The 20740-nt window shown below is 40.0% G+C and overlaps 1 protein-coding gene across 1 annotated transcript in view; it reads right to left on the bottom strand.

Annotated features, from left to right (window-relative positions):
• The window catches only part of LOC138013888 (pneumococcal serine-rich repeat protein-like), a 60705-nt gene that overhangs the window by 22021 nt on the left and 17944 nt on the right, over positions 1–20740 (bottom strand). The window contains 7 exon segments of the mRNA XM_068860932.1: positions 6377–6412; positions 6835–6948; positions 7857–7960; positions 9061–9459; positions 10502–10618; positions 14801–14911; positions 16484–20709. Of these exon segments, the coding sequence (XP_068717033.1) occupies positions 6377–6412; positions 6835–6948; positions 7857–7960; positions 9061–9459; positions 10502–10618; positions 14801–14911; positions 16484–20709 (5107 nt within the window).

Genomic DNA, 20740 nt, shown 5'->3' with positions numbered 1-20740 from the left:
ATGCACAGATGCTGTCTATTGCGCAGTCGTTCCAAAGTTTCCTTTTCCTTGGTTACTTGAATGTTTCGGGAGTCAATTATGTCAGAGGGTTAAGATTACGTCGCACTTTTTTCCGTGTTGGTATTTTCATACGCGACGATTTGTTGCAACACGATTGAATTGATGTGTGAACTATGTTAATTATTCAAAAAGTAGATTACCACAGATTATCCACTAGAATCGTCATCGCGGAAAAAAAAGTTACTAAATTGAGGAGTAGCAAAAGAACGTGAATGAAAAAAATATTAACCATAACAGATGAAAGCTTGAAAAGTTGCTTATTTTATTGTATGTTGCATTTAAAATATTCAATGAAGTTTGGTCCTACCACAGTCTGGCTTTTCATGTACACGGAGCAAAAAAAAAAAAAAAAATAGCGCAGCGAGAATTGGGAGCGCCTCATTTACAGCCTTTTCAAAAAGCCACTTTTTTGTTAATTTGGTACCTAAACTACTGAGAAATACTCAGAAGTTGAAATATAAACGGTCGGCAGCTCGCCCAAAGCAACGGCTTGCCCACAATAGTGGTCTTTATACATGGAGCATGAAGCACAAATAATATTTAATATAAGCACTCCACCTTCTAGCCACCTCCACTTAGGTGAATAGTTGTTAACTATTTTAAATAGAAATGCGGAGATAACGAAAGGTATTTTGTGGATCTTTTGACAGAATTTTTAGAATTTCCTACTTCATTATTTTGACTTCTTCATTATTCTGAACTAAAAATGAAATATTAATTCAAGTCTATTCATGCATTTCTAAATTATAATTTCAAAATTTTACTGACGTACACTGACATTTTTTGATGAAAAATAAAATGGGTACTACTTTTTGGCACACCTGTCTTTTACTCCAAGACGAAAAGCATCAATAATTAGTTTCGTGACTTTACGGATATTTTTGGTAAAAATTACGATAGAAAGCGACGGAATTCGATCATAGTTTCACTTCGGCACAGTTAAGATATCATCTGAACATTGCTGCTCTAGCAATCCAACCAAGGTTTCTTGGAGAAGCGAGAGAGATAACTGAAGAAATGACTGTTAGACAAGCAAAAGTCAGATGTGCCCTTTAACACGAAAATCTGTCTAGGTATTGGACCCTTGTTGACACGAGCAATGTCAACCACAGCATATGAAACAATCTTAAGATTTGTTTATGATCCGTTATTCAGTATTTAAGTTCACAGGTATGGTACCCAATATCTTTTTAGACGACAACAATTGTTTTCAAATAATTCTCTAGCCTGAAAAATGTCGAAACAGAAATAAAGAGGCACCATATTTCCTCGTCCACATTAATTGCGTTCTTTGTGTGGGAAAAAGGCCTAAAGATATATGTATTCTCATTAAGTATAAGCTTTTTCACTTTACTCTCTTAATTGTTAACCTTAAAGTACGTTAATCCGTAGAATAAAACAAGCAAACCTTCTCATTTATCTTGGCTGTATGTGAAATCATGAAGACAATCAGTCGATTTACGCAACTGAATCAGGCAGCGAACTTGCACAAACACAATCGACTGAAATAAGAAATTAATGTATGATAATTTTACATTCCTCAATGACAACTCACACGTGAAATATGTTCTTGCGTCATGGAAATTTAGCGATCTCTCGGAAACAACCATGTTTATTCCTCGTACGATTTGTTAAAAAACCTCTCTTACTGATATTTCGAAGTGGCAACTTTATTGAACAATTATGGGCATCACAAAGGCTCAGGCAAATGACTGCAACATTTGCTTCGATATCCGTTCGATTTTGTTGAACGATATTGTTATTAACTGCTGGCGTGGACAAACGCTTTCAACATCGCTCTTCAAAGTCGTTGGCCAGCCTGGGCTTTAACCCTGTTTCCCTGATCTTCCATGTGTTCTATTTATGCTTGTGTCAAGCATACAGGGGCACCCAACGTCAATTTTCGAAAATATCTGTTCGGAAGACAATTTGAGATCTAGAATTTTCGGTACATTTGTTGTAAAATCTCTTGCTTGCCTGCCTCTCCTAGGATTTTCGAACATCTGAAAAATGGTGTAAGCAGCCATTTTTTATGGATTTTTACCCTAAAAAGGTCACCTAGAATTTTTCGGGAGCCTTTTTTTTGGCTGAAATTTTCGAAAAGGTAACTTTTGATCCCTATAATTTTAGGATCACTAGACTTTCATCTAGGAAATCCGAACCGATGAAAAAATTTTAGGGGATAAAAATATGCCCTATATCTACCGTTCAAATACTAAAATACGTTTAACGATGCTATGTCTAAGTGGTTTTGAACTATATTCTCGTTGGGTGCCCCTGAGCATAAAGTCGTCAGTAAAAGACTTCATGAAAGACGCCACACTTATGACAAAAGGTAGCGAAATTTAAAATTTGAAACAAATTTCACTTCAATCCAAATCATTGTAAACCCTTATTCCTCCTGAGTTGATCATCTTTTATAAACATGTACTCCCTGTCCTTCTTTCACGAAGTCTCAATCTTGACTGTTATTAATTACTCATTTGTTTGTTTGTTTATTTATTTATCACCAAAAGCCTAAAATACTTTTCTATGAAAATGAGTCATCATTTATAAATATTTGTTTATCCAACTGAGTGCACGAGGAATAAGAGGACGTACTGGTGCAGAGAAATCAAACGGTTATGTGGGTTCCAGCATTGGTCTATTATACTTGTTGAAGAGCTTATTTAAGTTATATAGATTTCAACATTCTGTAGAAGGAACTGAGCAACGTAAGGCAAAGGTGTGAGTTTAACTTAGACGTAACTTGGCGATGGCTAAAAAGATATATCACAGGGGTGTGTCCTAAAACGGTTCAGCTGGGCTAGTTCTGAGTTAAGCAGCAAGATTATTGAATGAATCAACCACCGTATAGACGGATCAGAACGAGAGCTTTCAACAAGGGCAAACACTCGTAGCATCAAATGGATAAAGGGGTTTAGTTTCTTAAGAAACTGCAGTGCGGCGTTTAAGGGGGAGACAAATGCAGAAGTGGGTTTATCAACTGGGTTGATATGGTAAATTGACCGCCGTAAAGAAATTCGAATTCGCTTTTATTACAAATTATTTTTCTCGACCGACGAAGCTCCTCTGATCGTAATTCCGATCCGAAATTTTACAAGTCTTGATTATTTGTGAAACGTATGGTAGCTATTTGCTGTAAACGTTCTCTTCTTTTCATGCAGCCTTGCATGACGTTAGGTTAATTTGATCGTATTTATGATGTTCGCTGACGTGAAAAGGTATTTAATTAGGAGTCTTTGATTTGTATATCATGATTGCAATTGTTTAGGAATGGAAGGTATTTCGTAAATCAAAACTTGAGTCTCCAGACTTCTCGAAATCAAACCTTTAACACAGGTATGAATCCTACGGCCTGTCACAGTTAATAACTCTGAGGGGGCCAGTTACTCGAATCATTTTTTTTTACAATTTGGAGAACTGCTCATCAAAGAGGCCGTTTGTCCTGAGGCAAACACCTTGTTCTAGAAACATCTGCAGTCCTGAATGAAATTTCACATGCTTAAAGTGTATCGAGAAACCGTGGTAACATAAATATTCGATATTTACTGCACGTAATCTTTAATGCAAGAACTAAACTGGATGAAGTCATTGTAAACAGAACATTGGTACAATCACAAGAAGAATCCTTCAAAAGCTCAATGGGAATCGAACTTGCGACTTTTCCCACGTCTTTAGGAAGTCGTTTGGTATCAATAACGAGGCCCTATTAGGGGTTATCGGGATACGGGATATTTGGGTAAAAAATTATAGGGATACGGGATATTTGGGCGGAAAATTAAAGGGATACGGGATATTTTTAAAAAGATTCTGGGATATCGAAGTTATCATTTTTTAAAAGAATCAAATAAGAATTAACGGGATACGGGATATTTTGGCCAAAAATTAATGGGATACGGGATACTCAGACCCCCCATAATGGGGCCTCAATAACTTACAAAAAAAAGCTACGGCAGGCAATGCATCTGCATTAGACCACAGTTCTGTTCTCAGTTAAGGACTTTGAATTAAAGCGAGGCTGGAGTTAACTTGTTTTGGTACAAACCTCACGGCTTTTCATATGTAAATAGATTAGCATGATTTAGATAAGAAAAGCAACGAGGTTTGTATCGAAGCTAGTTATGACTAGAATGGATACTCCAAAATAAGGTGAGACACTTCGTGACACATATACAGTTTCAACATTTGGTGACGTTACGTGGTAATACCTGACAACCTCAGTGTTAACCCGCTGTGGCAGATAAAAAACACTCTGTTTAGGCAGAAGAAAACTGCTGGGATAAGCACTGATCTCTAATGATTAGGTCTAAGCGCCGACTCGAAATGGTTAGCTTTCATAAATTGTCCTGGTGGTACATCGTTTGGTACCTTATATGCACGAAACTAAGTGTCTCACTTTATTTTGGAGTATCCATTCTAGCCACAACGATCAAAGCTAGATCAACTCCAGCCACGCTTTTATTCACAGGCCTGCAGCTGGTAACTGAGCAAACAACTGTGAAATGGTCTGTTAGTGAGTATGAATAGGCCTTATTCGCGCAGCGGCCATGTTGGCCATACACAATAGATTTCGTACCCCAAGTTAAAAATGTTTGGGAACAAGCAAAACAAAAGTCTTCAATCCTTCGGGACTCAACATCGCTGCTGTGTGAATAAGGCCCATTCATACTTAATAACTAATCCACATTGATATGTGGATTACTAATAGGCCATTTCCGAGTTCATGTCTGCCTCCTCTTCAAAGCGAGTCTAAGTGCGAAGTTTTTGTGATGCTAATTAGTTCTACTTTCCATATGAATGAAAACTAATTTTCATAAGAAAAACTTCGCACTTAGACTCGCTTTGAAGAGGAGGCAGAAATGAACTCGGAAATGGCCTATTGTAAACTTATTAATAAACGAAAAGGAAAATAAGTCGCAATTCGTAAATCATATAAATTTATTATAAAGCGACCAAAAAAATCTTAATTTCTTTTACAAGAAAACAAAGGCATGCTTCTTTTGAAGATTTATGCATATAAATATTTCTTTTATGTTTATCTACGACGAAATGTCCTCTTTCCTTTCAAATTTCATTTCAAGGCCCACATTCGCACAAAAGTCATTTTTGTTTTCAAATGACGGCTTGTCCAAAAGCGTGATCTGATTGGCTGATTGCACTCAGGCGAATCACGCGGGGAACAACATGTGAACTATTTGGGTAATTTCGTGTTACACGAAATTCGGTCACGGTTCGCAATGACTTTTGGGCGAATGTGGGCCTTTAAAAAGAAACATTTTCGTATTCGAACACTTGCTTATAGGCAGAAAATAATACACACTCGACATTTACATCACCCCTTGGAATAAATAATTTTAAGACCTATGACTTTTCCTAAGGGCGATAGAAAATTATTGAATTTGGGATGGAATGGTCAGAAATACAGGCAATTGAAACTTCTGGTGTCGTAATATACGCGTTGCAAAAACCAATGAAAACAGATGCCTTTTCCTGACACAGTCCAAGAGCTCTACTTTCCATTATTAATACCATTATTAATTATTACGATTATTAATACCCTTTGACTCCCAGGAATGATCGGTACGTAAATCCTTCTCACAATTTCAATGAAAGAGAGGTTTGATCTTGGTATAACACCAGATTCTCATAATAATCCGAAAAATAAATTCATGGAACTAGTTAGGAGAATGAACGTTTCGATCGTGGGAATAAAAAGGGTTAAATTAAGAAACATTACACTTTGAGTGTAACTGCAATTGCAATGAATTAGCTTAACGTTCTCCTAACTACAAATTATTCACCACATAGTAAACATTGTGAATATTGTAAAGATAAACGCACCTCGTGGTCGTCATGGAAACGAAGTGATCGAGTGAACCTTTCCACCTGTACCTCAACAACACCAATGACGCAACGGACCTAAATTGAAGCAATAAACCTTTTGCCAACATGGCAGCAGTTAAAAGCCTTTTTTTTCTTGCACTGAAATTACTTAGTTCTCCCTTCCTAGTTCTTCCTATTCTCTTGCCTTCATACTCTTTGGCTTTGGAAAGTGAGGTAGAGTGTTCCAAATCAAACGAATCAATGTTAAATATAGTCTAAAAATTTCTATTCAATATTTCTAGGCTCGGAAAAAGGTGTCCTATTCATTCAATTTTTCTAAAATTATTTTTCAGTCGTATGTGACAAGAAACCCTTTTGACCATTCGTTATTAATGATATCAAAATGTAAGATATCAGATAACTGTGTTGAAGAAACTTGGTAGGCGTACTGCTAATGCTTCTAAGATTAGTTACTACGTCATATGTAGGCTTCGTTTATCCAGTCGCTTTCGTGCCACAAATATGTCTGAAAAAAAAAAAGATCACGAGAGATCAGAGAATAACTGAAACAAATGGTATTCAGTCTGAGAAAAAGGATCCTTAACAACATCTCATCCATACTGCTGCTGCTGCCGAAGGGATTACTCCGCCATTTCTCATATTTGCATGATGCCGACATTCGTGGTTAGATCCCCGATCGGACCAAGTCTTAAAATAACTGAGGAGAAAGTGCTACATTGTAATTACATCTGCACTGATTTTCAATTCTATTTGAGACAGAATTAGAGCTTTGCTCTGCTATGTCCAACCCTTGGTTTATTTGTTAAAACAATTAGTTGGCTAACACTCACAAGTCACCTGAAACTCTAAGTCATGAATATTCCCTCACTGTAACCTCGTTTTCTCTTTGCAAAAATGGTCGATTCAGTGCAAACACGAATTTCTTACCGGGGTACTGCCATTGCCATTTGCTCGTAGGACTGCCCGATTGCCCACTGTGCCTGAGTAATCATCAAAAGAAATAACTCCAAAGCCCTTACTTCTTTCGCGATGGTATTTACACTGTAGCAAAGAAAAGATAAAGGACTTTGAAATTTTACTTTGTTGAACAACGTACGATGCTGGTTACAATACGTATACTTATAAACATATGAATGAAGGGGTAGTTTCTAAAGAAACTGTGGTGCTGCGTCGGTGGGGAAGTAGTATACAAAAATTTGGTTTTATCAACGGAGTTGATAATGTAAATTGGCCACCGTACAGAGATTCTAAAAGCTGACGTTTCGAGCGTTAGCCCTTCGTCAGAGCGAATTCGCTCTGACGAAGGGCTAACGCTCGAAACGTCAGCTTTTAGAATCTCTGTACGGTGGCCAATTTACATTATCAACTCCGTTGATAAAACCAAATTTTTGTATACTACTTATAAACATAGTCTAGTAGCTTTGAAAGGTGTGTCTGTCTTAAGTACAAATTCTGTTGCGCAAAAATAAGTAAAAAATCAAACTGTGTTGAGTAACGTACGAGTTAAAATGGGGGTATTTGTGTTGAAGAAATAAGGCTTCGAGAAAGCACAAAGATGTGGGTCACTGCTGAGTCACGTCCCAGTTAAACGTTGCAACATTGTGTATGCTTGCAAAAGTAATCTAAATCAGAAAGTCGGCACGGGTGGACAAGGTCCTTCCAAAGATCAGCGACAATCTAAAACCAATGGTTTGATATTTGACCTTTAGCAGCATAATTTAGAAAAACTGAATAAACTGTTGGAGTGAGGCCTAGTGAGCTGCTTTTGAAAGTTATAATCCAAGCTTTCGCCGATCTACTGCATCATCAGGGATCATCATTATCATTCCCTGATGATGCCGTAGATCGGCGAAATCTTGGGTTAAAAGTTTCAAAAACAGCTCAAGGCCTCACTCAAATAGTTTATTAATCTTTTTCTAAAAACCAATGGTATGTAACCTTTTACTTACCGCTAAAAACACAACTACCAAGAGAAGAAGGAAAATGATTATTGCAGCTAAAATCACCAAAAGAATCCAAGGCGCGAGTGCTTCCGGTGCAGATGTTGCAGGGGCTAAACAGAGGGCGAGGAATGAAAGAGAAAAAAGTGAATGAAACCACACTTTACATCAATCAGTTGTGGGAGTAAGGCTTAAAAACAAAAAGGAACAGTGACCAAAATAGCCGCAAGACTAAAATTCTTGTTTGAGAACAGGAGGAAGATGGGGTACACTCCAGCAACCCATTCCCGAGATTCCCTAGAACTATTCGGACACTAATAAGAAAAGTAAAGTCTCTGTTTACGAGCCAGAAGGCCCATCAGGCCGGCACTTATCTCCGGTTTCATTAGCATGAAACGACTAGGAGAATTTCTACTCCCCCCTGGATGGGATGCTAGTCCATCGCAGGGTTACCCCCAGCATTTCGCCGGTACCCATTTATACACCTGCGTGGAGAGAGGCATCGTGAGAGTAAAATGTCTTGCCCAAGAACACAACACAATGTCCTCAGCCAGGACCCGAACCCGGACCACTCGATTCGGAGTCGAGCACTCTAAGCATGAGGCCACTGCACCCCACTTCGGACACTTACAGAGATTTGTAAAACCTCTCAGTCATTTTAACAAGCTGGGGCCAGTTGCTCGAAGCCTGGTTTTAGCTTTAGGGTGTTACAAGATCCGCATTCACGCATGCGTCACCTGCTCATTCGATTCCGCGCGCGACTGAGTGGAGCTACAGGCCAACACAAACAGATTTAAGTGTTTGTGCGAAATTTTCGTGGTTTTCGTGAATAGGAGATTTATGTTTATATTCCATCTATACAAGAATTTTAAGAAAGTTGACAGAAATCAGCGGTATTTTATTTATTCCCGGCAGCTTTAGAATTGTGTGTGTGGCTTACGCACGCGAGCTGAGCTGAAAGCCCTTTCGGGCCTCCTTAAGTTAGCTTGACTTGGAATCATCAACGGTTCCAATTATCATCGCGCGTTAGAGAAACTCAAATTCGGATATTTGCAGATGTCAATCCTTGCGAGTCATGCAGTCCTCATGCAATTTACCGAGGACCTTTTTTCAGAATCTTAAGGTTTGCTTGCAATATTTCCCTCCTCTAAACCCATGTCCCCATTTTTGGCCCTTCAAAACAAGAACAAAATCTGGCAATCATTAATCTTACCAGGTGTTACGTTGACAGCCGTGGAAGTTGTTGTTGTTGTTGTTGCATTAGTCGACAAAATGACCGAAGAGTTTTCCACAGCGGATATCTTGCCTAGTGTGATAAATTGAAGCTCCTTCGTGCTATTAGCCTCTATAAACTTGTCAGCGATGGTAGCATTTGTCGTATTCGTTGATGATTCGAAGATCATATCAAAGTCCAATCCAACGCTGCCTTCGAAAAATCTATTGATTCTAATGTCTACGCAACCGAAGAAAGCTCTCCTGCAGAATGGTATAAGGATAAACCTTAGCTCTATGATCAATGCACGTGATCTTGGAGATGCCAAGTTGTTGTAGGAATTGTCGAACCGCCTCTCTCTTATTGTTATCGTCAACACAAACACTCTTCGCGGTTTTCCTAAGAAAGAAAACGATCAAACATTTGTCAATAAACAAAAAACATGACATGAATGAAGAAAGAAAAAGGTTAAAACAAATCTTAATCTTAATTTGACATCTGATTTGTTCGTTCAACTCAGAAATAAAAGTGATACTCGTCGCTTATTCCATAGAGTCGCTGGGGCCAACTTGGCAACCGAAATTGAACCTCACAAGGGAACATACACATGCACGATTAGGGGAAAGGAGGTATCAGTTATAAATTAAGCGATGGGACATGGGAACTGCTATACTCGTAAACGTGGGAACATTGATTTTCGATCATTTTGTAGCTTATGGGGAATTTTCTATTGTTGTTTAAGAGGTATAAAATAACCACTTCCAGCCATTTTGAACGTCCGGATTCCACGGTCTGGCGCGGGGACTATTCCTAACATACATGTGACAAGCTTTGAACGTGTGGCAAAATCTCTGAAAATATTTAAACATGAAAACCTGAAATATAGGAGTGCATACTTTTGGGGTTTAAACGTAGATAATTTCTGGGAACAGGGGAGATGGTCAAAAGCAGATTTCAGGGAACATCTTGGGGATCAAGCCAACCCATCCGTTTGCATGGTCAAATTGTTAGGAGCACCGCGAAATGAGCGTTTTTCTTTATGCAATCGTTTAATTTGATTCCTTTCGGTCCAAATATGGGGCTCTAGCCAATCCTAAACAATCACACCACCGTGTGTTCAAAACACTTATCTCTCTGGTTTTGCCTATCATCTTGTTCAGTCATACACTCATTCCTTGTAAACGGAATCAACAACTCCGAAGCTTTGAAAAAAAATTCATCAGAGAGCTTTAAGCACGAGACATATTTAAGCAACGGATGGAAAACGATAGTGAACATTTCGCACGCCAGGAGAGTAGTTTCTCTCAGATTTGTAAACAAATCATCTCTAACAGAGAAAAAAATACTTAGCAATATAAATGCGGCAGTGTCACTCCCGGTTGCCGTTACATCTCAGTCTCGTGTTTAAGCTCCCTAGTGACATTCTTGTACGTCATCTTACTGTTTTCACAATTCCTTCCTGCAAAGTTTCTTCCGCAATTACATCTGTATGTTTGGGTTGATTGCACTACACAAATTCCACCATTTTGACAAGGGCTAGGTTCACATGGACCAACCCCTAAAATGAGAAAGAAAATGAGGTTCAACGACGTTAAATGGTGACGAGAGCATGCTGATTTGAGAAAGCAATAGACCATATCCGTGGTCTCAGTATTTGACTGGAACTAGCTTGCAATGGAGGCTAATGCGAGGGAATATATTAAAAGTATTTGCATTTGAAAAGAATTCCCCGCATTAGCCTTCATTACAAGCTAGTTCCAGTCCAATACCAAGAATACGAATAAGGTCTGCTGTGCAAATAAGTGCAATGCAAGCGCAAAAAGATCCATGTACGACACTGACACGTAATCCACAACGTCGGTCACGTGATCTCAAACCACGTGACCACTTCTGTCTGCCGTAAACAAGTGGCAGGTCCAGACTCGCATCACCTTGGATTTAATGCCTTGATGAAAAGCCTCTGGCTTCGGCATTTGACTATGTAAACCTTAATCTGAGCTTTCTTTCTTGAATTAAATTATGAATTACACGTTTAAAAAATGCTCCCTTAACCTGGTGTTTGTCCTCGTGTCCCCCTTATGTAAAAATTAGATTTAGGGCATCTTGACTTTGTTTCTAATCTTAGGCGAGACCTTAAAGGGGAACGTAGCATGGGCCTAACATATTACAAGCCTTGTGAAAAGTCGTCTAACCGTAATAGCGACCTTCATATTAGACTCTGCTTTACTGCGAGTACGAAATTGAGCACCAGTTTTAAATCTGTCGCGTCGGCATAACTATTCCGAAAATTCTTCAAGCTTTTATTTCCCTGCTGCTAAAGTAGAGCTCATAACTGCGATGCGACATTCTCTCAGTTAAATATACAAGGCTTCAATATATTCTACATTTCAGAACTCTTGCCTATCGGGTTCTGAAAAGGCTTTAAGAACAATAGTTATTATATTGAATAAATATGAAAAGTTGTTTTGGTACTCAATCCCACACTCTTAGCTTGGGAATAGGGACTTTAAGATCTTCGACGGGCACGCCAACAAGAAAGCGCCCAAACAATACCATTTAAAGAACAGAAATTTGACTTTGCACTTACATTCGAACTTGTACATTTCTGCCCCGTTCTCCGTGACGAGAACATGTAACGTTCTATGAAAAATGAGGGGACACAAGTGGATGTATCTATAATTTTGTTGAAGTTGGTCACGGAGAATTTTGAACAAATTTGGTTTTGTTTTTGTAGTCTTCGCTGTCGATTATCTCACGATCCCGAACATGTTATTTAAACCTGATTCTGTCACAAAATAAATAAAACAGGCCAAATTTTGAATAAGCATTGTTTTTGTTTTTTTCTTACGACCATTGTAAGTCCCAAGAGAAACTGGAAACAACGCTTATGCGAAATTTTGGGGTACAAAGAGTATTATGAGGGGGACATGGGGAGGCCCGAAACACCGCAACACCGCAAAAAAAATTAACGAACACCGCATCACCGCAAGAAAAGTCGACGAAACACCGTCACCGCAACAATTATTTTTAGCTACATGATTTTAACGTTTACACTTATACCTAAACAATTTTCCACAAAATAAACACAACTCCTGGTGGCAGCGGTCAAGTTACTTATCAAGTTACGTATTTATTAACGAAAACAGCTTCTCATTGGCAGCTTAAGCGTATTGAAGATTAACTCGACAATGTTGGTCTGTATTTTATTACAAATTAAACACAATGGTACGTGCTTGTCATAAATTATCACGGATTAACGAAGTTTACGTGCTGAATTTAGGTATGAGAAAGATCAAACAAGAAACCACAGCACCGCAAATGATTTCATTTCACCGAACACCGTAGCTTGAGAAACACAAACATCGCACACCGTTGGGTTTGCGATCACCGCAACACCGCAAGGTGAGATTTTATTCACCGCATCACCGCATTGAAAAAACCATCAACACCGCAACACCGCAAATCCCCATGTCCCCCTCTATTATGGTATTTTCCGAAGCAGCCTATCACCAATCGCCTTCCACCAGTGGGGTCGGAGAAGGGTGTACTTTGTTCTCGGTATTAAGTGAGAGTTGAAGAGAGCAAACTAATCAGAAATGCCCATCCGACCTGAAATAGATGGGTAACCAAATGCATAGTCTAGCCCTCGCAAACACTTTTAAAGCGCCCCTAACACCAATTATTTTTTTCTATTTATTGCCAAAAAGAATGCATAATTTGGCTCAGATTAAAAGAAGAATTAAGCAAATCCATCGAATCCTCGCGAATCTGTGAAGGTTTGAAGTCATGATGTTCTGGTTCACGGCCGCGTGAAAGGTGGTGTAAAACCCAATGACGCTCGTGCGATCTGACGTTTCTTGACTTTAATTTGACATTCAGGCACAGAAATCTTTAAAAATGAGCCAAAAATGTCATCCAGTCTTGACTCTTTCTTTTACCTTGGCACGGAAGGCTTCCTTAATGCTGCCACTAAAGCGTACTGAAAGTCGAAGTCGTCAGCCTTAAAATGGACTGAACACATTGCAGAGTGCTTTGTCGGTTGCCATTTGGTTGAGATTTGGACCGTTTTGCTTTGACGAAATCAACCATTTCTTTCGCTGTTTAATCGCGTCGGGTCGAGAATCACCAAAGAAAGGTTTTTCGCCCACAAATAGGTGTTTTGAAGGACAACCTTACTGCAATTCGCAGCAACACGCCTATCGGGCATAATCTACACGAACTTTCCTTGCTCAGTGCTCTGTGCGAAAAACGCTTCCCCAGCTGGCATCACAGACCAGACTCGCACCCAGATTCCTACACAACCGGTCAAAAACCAAAGTGGCGGGTATTTTCAGAATTGAAATTTCACATTAAAGAAATAACATATAAGTATAATTTTTTCACCTTCAAGATCAGGAAAAGGAGAATTTTTTCACGGCTCACATAAAAGTTAGGAGTTACGAGTTAGGAGTTAAGTGAATATTAAGGGGGGGGGGGGGGGGTGGCACTTAAATACAGAAAGAATGGTTGCTAAGGAAGCCTTTCAGTCAACATCCCTACAAAAAAGGTTGCATGGATGGCTCTTGAAGTAGCTTATTCAATGGAAATCTGACATCACTTCAATTAAGGTGATTCCTCAGTATTGCATTGCGCATCCCTACTGCGCACGATTTTTGCGTCATTAGCGCGCGCAAATTAGCGCGTGCACGTACACAGCGAAAGAAATTTCCCTCAAGCTAAGGTCGATAGCGAAATAAATGCTCATTTTCTTTTAAACGAGCATGGTGACCTGTATTTTTTATTGCATAATAATAGTGTGCATATTGTGCCCCTTAATTTAAAAGAAAACTAAAAAAATTTATCGGAAGCAAAAAAAGATCTAGGCGAAAGCATGTTGGAACCCGTTACTCTGTGATACAAATTATGACCGCAAAAATAACGACTCTACGAACGCTTTACGTCCACGTCGTTTCAAATAGTGTTATGTTTCCACAAATTTTATATAATATTGTTCTATATGCTCGACATTTTCTACCTGTTAAGTTTTTTTCCGAGTATTACTTTTATAAACTACCTATCGAGCTACCGCAAAATGTAACGTGGACCGATGAATAATGCGCCTAAATAGCACGAGTACAAGCATAAATTGGGTAAGATTGGCCCATCATATCTCTTAAGCGAGAATGGTGACCTATCATTTTTATTGTTTTTTTCGAAACAGTGCTTGGTAGAGAACATTCAGGGAAAGTTTTAAAAAAATTCATCGGGAACTTTAATTTCTGAGGAATCACCTTAAAAGGCGCAAGCGTAACTAGTTCCAGTCCTCTTCCGTGCGTTTCAGTGAAAAACATTAAAAACTCCCAGCAAACGAAAGGAAGAGGCCGTGTTTTCATTGGATAGTTCAGTTCTCGTAAACTGTAGCAGGGAATTTTTTTTTCAGAATTGTTTTGAGAAATATATTTTTTAAAATCCATGCTACAGATTTTGTGCTAGAATGTTCTCATAGTGTTGCGTTGAAAATTTGTGAAAAACATAGTTAACTCTCTGAGTCTTTAGTCATGTTCGCTTTTGGTCACGTAATTTACCGAATATGGTTGTGAGTGGAACCAGACCAAGAAACGTTAAATAGAACACACTTGGCAAAAAAAGGTAACTGTGGAATTAAAGGGACTCGACAAATGATTATCTGAAGGGTTCCATAGCAACAGTTCGGTAGTTAAAAGCCACCCCCCTTAACCCCCACGAAATTGAATTTCCGTACTTCTTTCACAAGTAACGCCAAAAAATCCTGGGTTGCAGATACACTTGAATCCACCTTGTTGACTTGAGCAATTGCCATTCCCGGAACATGTAACACCAACGCAGAAGTCCTCTTTGAAATAGAAGAAGAAATACAATCAACACAACAATTACTGCAAGTAAAATAGCTAACGAAAAACAAATCTTATCGCATAAACCATTGCATCGTACAAAAAAGAAAAAAAAATCATTCTTTTAATTAAACGACCAACTGTAGTTGCCACCATCTTGTAATACCCAATTTCGTTTTATTTGGCATTTAAGACTTTCAAAAGCAACTACTTCCGTGAAAAAAAAAAGGATAATACTTGAAAAAAGTCGATGGATAAGTCGATTTTGTTTTTATTACTCGGAATACCTGAAAGGTATAAGAGTGATGACTTTGCTCGGTGCAGCAAAATGGACAATAGAATTACGAGGCGGTGATTTCATTGGCTAACAGAAATTCACTTGACCACCTGGAGCAATACATTTCACCTCCCTCTATAGCGAAACTACAATAACCTTTTCCAACAACAACAAAAAAACAGCCGTGGTGTCGAGTGTCGTTGGAGGGCATTTCTTCCTGCGCGAGGCTTCAAACACCCGCAATTCTTACAGAGTTCGATAAAGATCAGGATTTGTAACATGCAGTGGAGCAACCAAAGCGATATGAGCTCTGTTGGGGTTTCAGTGTGAAACGTTTAATGTCGTTCGCCGATTTAGAGACTCAAGCCCAACGTTCTGACTAAAAGCTCTTATAAATAAGATAGATAATCTAAATCTTGCATGTTGACAACATGATGAAATCGACAGTACAGAACTCCCGGTAGCGGTATGTTGGAAATGCCCGAAATTTCTTTTTCTTTCAGCTGTTCTTTGTACGAGCAGCATCCGTGGATGTCAATGTTTTAATTGTTTCACGGCCTTCATGTTAGCTACTTTAGAGGGAGGTCATCGCATAATTCACAACACTGTTAATTTTGAAACTTTGCAGCTGGTCGCCGGTGTAGGTGGTGAGAGGAGGGCTAAATTTTATTCAGCCACAATAATTACGCTACGCTAGAGTAATTTCCACTCTCCCTTGGCCCACTGGTTTCACTTTGTGTGTCACCCCAGCATTGCGTTGATTCACGTTATTTCCGATCCTACAACCTGTACCTAATCAAACTACTTCTTTTGCTTGGTGACTGTAAACACTAAGCGACGTTCACTAATATCTTATCCGTTGTCATGAGCCCTCCAGACTTTAGTCTATCCAATCCTTGCAGTTTGTTTCTAACTCTTGCAAAACGTATCACCCTACTTCTGTGCAACATGGTATTCCGAGTAAACGCTTTAAACAGCGTCTTGTTACTCGAGGATCGCTTTTAACAGTGCTATATTTTCGGCATGTTCATGGCAATCTTAACTGAAATGTCAGATATTTCCGTCCAGAATGCTGGGTAACTTTCATACGAACCTACTCCTAATCACTATATTCTACAACCAAACAACCAGAAATCGGGCAAAAGCAAACTCTTCTTAGAAAATGCTCCACCCTTTCGATTCTTGTTTAAATCTGAGATGTTATCTCCATTAAAATACTACAACTTCTAATAACGTTGTTCACGCTGACATAACAACTTTGCAAAAAATAATAACCAGAACAAAAAGAAAACGTCACCTGGCAAAGGTAGCAACACACTTGAAGTTAGGAATGAAGTGCTCAATACGGTAGAAACGGAAATGACCCCAGATGTACTATTCCCAATAAATGTTGACACAATTTCCGAAGATATTGCAAAAACAGATGGCGTGACACTAGTCAATAAGGAAATACTTGTTGAAGGACTTGCCAGGGTAGACACCGTGATGCTTGCTGATAAAGTTGACGACCTTGATACCGAAACACTATCTGAAATGCTTGCAGAGGTCGATGCTGACACACTACTCGATGAGCTCACTAAACTTGAAATCGACAAACTACTTGACAAGCTTCCTGATGTTGAAGTGGGAACACTGAAAGATGGGATGACAGAGCTTGATGGTGAAATACTGGTTAACAACCTGACTGAGGCTGACCCTAATGAACTGGATAACAAGCTGAACGAAGTCAAAAATGACGCACTTGGTAAAATGCTGAGAGGAATCGATGACGAAATGCTTATTGAGAAGCTTCCCACAGGGGAGAGCGTAGTGTTTACTGATAAACGCGTCGATCTTGACGATAAAAAACTATTTGAAATGCTTGCAGAGGTCGATGCAGACACACTGCTCGACGAACTCACTGAACTTAAAAGCAATATACTACTTAACAAGCTCCCTGTTGTTAAAGTAGAAACACTGACAGATGGACTAAAAGAGCTTGATGGTAACATGCTGGTTGACGAGCTGACTGAGGCTGACAGTGATGAACTGGATAACAAGCTAAACGGAGTGGAAAATGACACACTTGGTGAAATGCTGACCAAAGTCGTCGAAGACAAAATGCTTGTTAAAGGGCTTGCCTGAGTGAATACGAAGATGCTTTCTGATAAACTTGACGACCTTGATAATGAAACATTATTTGAAATGCTTGTAGAGGTCGATGCTGACACTCTGCTCAATGAGCTCACTAAACTTGAAACCGATACACTACTTGACAAGCTTGGTGATGTTGAACTAGAAACACTGGCAGACCGACTCACAGAGCTTGATAATGAAAGGCTTGATGACGAGCTGACTGAGGCTGACAGTGATGAACTGGATGACAAGCTGAACGAAGTGGAAAATGACACACTTGGTGAAATGCTGACCGAAGGCAACAAAAAAATGCTTGTTGAAGGGCTTTCCACGGTGGATACGATGATGCTTTCTGATAAACGGGACGACCTTGATACTGAAACACTATTTAAAATGCTTGAAGAGGTCGATGCTGACACACTGCTCGATGAGCTCACTAAACTTGAAACCGATACACTACTTGACAAGCTTGGTGATGTTGAACTAGAAACACTGGCAGACCGACTCACAGAGCTTGATAGTGAGAGGCTTGTTGACAAGCTGACTGAGGCTGACAGTGATGAACTGGATGACAAGCTGAACGAAGTGGAAAATGACACACTTGGTGAAATGCTGACAGAAGTCGACGACGAAATGCTTGTTGAAGGGCTTGCCAGAGTGGATACGCTGATGCTTTGTGATAACCTTGACGACCTTGATATTGAAACACTATTTGAAATGCTTGCAGAGGTCGATGCTGACACACTGCTCGATGAGCTCACTAAACTTGAAACCGATACACTACTTGACAAGCTTGGTGATGTTGAACTAGAAACACTGGCAGACCGACTCACAGAGTTTGATAGTGAGAGGCTTGTTGACAAGATGACTGAGGCTGACAGTGATGAACTGGATGACAAGCTGAAGGAAGTGGAAAATGACACACTTGGTAAAATGCTGACAGAAGTCGACGACGAAATGCTTGTTGAAGGGCTTGCCAGAGTGGATACGCTGATGCTTTCTGATAAACTTGACGACCTTGATATTGAAACACTATTTGAAATGCTTGCAGAGGTCGATGCTGACACACTGCTCGATGAGCTCACTAAACTTGAAACCGATACACTACTTGACAAGCTTGGTGATGTTGAACTAGAAACACTGGCAGACCGACTCACAGAGCTTGAGAGTGCGAGGCTTGTTGACAAGCTGACTGAGGCTGACAGTGACGAACTGGATGACAAGCTGAACGAAGTGGAAAATGACACAGTTGGTGAAATGCTGACAGAATTCGACGACGAAATGCTTGTTGAAGGGCTTGCCAGAGTGGATACGCTGATGCTTTGTGATAAACTTGAGGACCTTGATACTGAAACACTATTTGAAATGCTTGCAGAGGTCGATGCTGACACACTGCTCGATGAGCTCACTAACCTTGAAACCGATACACTGCTTGACAAGCTTGGTGATGTTGAACTAGAAACACTGGCAGACTGACTCACAGAGCTTGATAGTGAGAGGCTTGTTGACGAGCTGACTGAGGCTGACAGTGATGAACTGGATGACAAGCTGAACGAAGTGGAAAATGACACACTTGGTGAAATGCTGACAGAAGTCAACGACGAAATGCTTGTTAAAGGGCTTGCCAGAGTGGATACGCTGATGCTTTCTGATAAACTTGACGACCTTGATACTGAAACACTATTTGAAATGCTTGCAGAGGTCGATGCTGACACACTGCTCGATGAGCTCACTAAACTTGAAACCGATACACTACTTGACAAGCTTGGTGATGTTGAACTAGAAACACTGGCAGACCGACTCACAGAGTTTGATAGTGAGAGGCTTGTTGACAAGATGACTGAGGCTGACAGTGATGAACTGGATGACAAGCTGAAGGAAGTGGAAAATGACACACTTGGTAAAATGCTGACAGAAGTCGACGACGAAATGCTTGTTGAAGGGCTTGCCAGAGTGGATACGCTGATGCTTTCTGATAAACTTGACGACCTTGATATTGAAACACTATTTGAAATGCTTGCAGAGGTCGATGCTGACACACTGCTCGATGAGCTCACTAAACTTGAAACCGATACACTACTTGACAAGCTTGGTGATGTTGAACTAGAAACACTGGCAGACCGACTCACAGAGCTTGATAGTGCGAGGCTTGTTGACAAGCTGACTGAGGCTGACAGTGACGAACTCGATGACAAGCTGAACGAAGTGGAAAATGACACAGTTGGTGAAATGCTGACAGAATTCGACGACGAAATGCTTGTTGAAGGGCTTGCCAGAGTGGATACGCTGATGCTTTGTAATAAACTTGAGGACCTTGATACTGAAACACTATTTGAAATGCTTGCAGAGGTCGATGCTGACACACTGCTCGATGAGCTCACTAACCTTGAAACCGATACACTGCTTGACAAGCTTGGTGATGTTGAACTAGAAACACTGACAGACTGACTCACAGAGCTTGATAGTGAGAGGCTTGTTGACGAGCTGACTGAGGGTGACAGTGATGAACTGGATGACAAGCTGAAGGAAGTGGAAAATGACACACTTGGTGAAATGCTGACAGAAGTCGACGACGAAATGCTTGTTGAAGGAATTGCCAGAGTGGATACGCTGATGCTTTCTGATAAAGTTGACGACCTTGATACTGAAACACTATTTGAAATGCTGTCAGAGGTCGATGCTGACACACTGCTCGATGAGCTCACTAAACTTGAAACCGATACACTACTTGACAAGCTTGGTGATGTTGAACTAGAAACACTGGCAGACTGACTCACAGAGCTTGATAGTGCGAGGCTTGTTGACGAGCTGACTGAGGCTGACAGTGACGAACTGGATGACAAGCTGAACGAAGTGGAAAATGACACAGTTGGTGAAATGCTGACAGAATTCGACGACGAAATGCTTGTTGAAGGGCTTGCCAGAGTGGATACGCTGATGCTTTGTGATAAACTTGAGGACCTTGATACTGAAACACTATTTGAAATGCTTGCAGAGGTCGATGCTGACACACTGCTCGATGAGCTCACTAAACTTGAAACCGATACACTACTTGACAAGCTTGGTGATGTTGAACTAGAAACACTGGCAGACTGACTCACAGAGCTTGATAGTGAGAGGCTTGTTGACGAGCTGACTGAGGCTGACAGTGATGAACTGGATGACAAGCTGAACGAAGTGGAAAACGACACACTTGGTGAAATGCTGACAGAAGTTGACAACGAAATGCTTGTTGAAGGGTTTGCCAGAGTGGATACGCTGATGCTTTGTAATAAACTTGAGGACCTTGATAATGAAACACTATTTGAAATGCTTGCAGAGGTCGATGCTGACACACTGCTCGATGAGCTCACTAAACTTAAAACCGATACACTACTTGACAAGCTTGCTGATGTTGAGCTAGAAACACTGGCAGACCGACTCACAGAGCTTGATAGTG

The sequence above is a fragment of the Montipora capricornis genome, chromosome 8 (assembly GCF_036669925.1).
Source record: "Montipora capricornis isolate CH-2021 chromosome 8, ASM3666992v2, whole genome shotgun sequence".
In the NCBI taxonomy this organism is placed as follows: domain Eukaryota; kingdom Metazoa; phylum Cnidaria; class Anthozoa; order Scleractinia; family Acroporidae; genus Montipora; species Montipora capricornis.
Note: the sequence above shows the minus strand (reverse complement) of the source record. Positions and strands in the feature narration are given on the sequence as shown.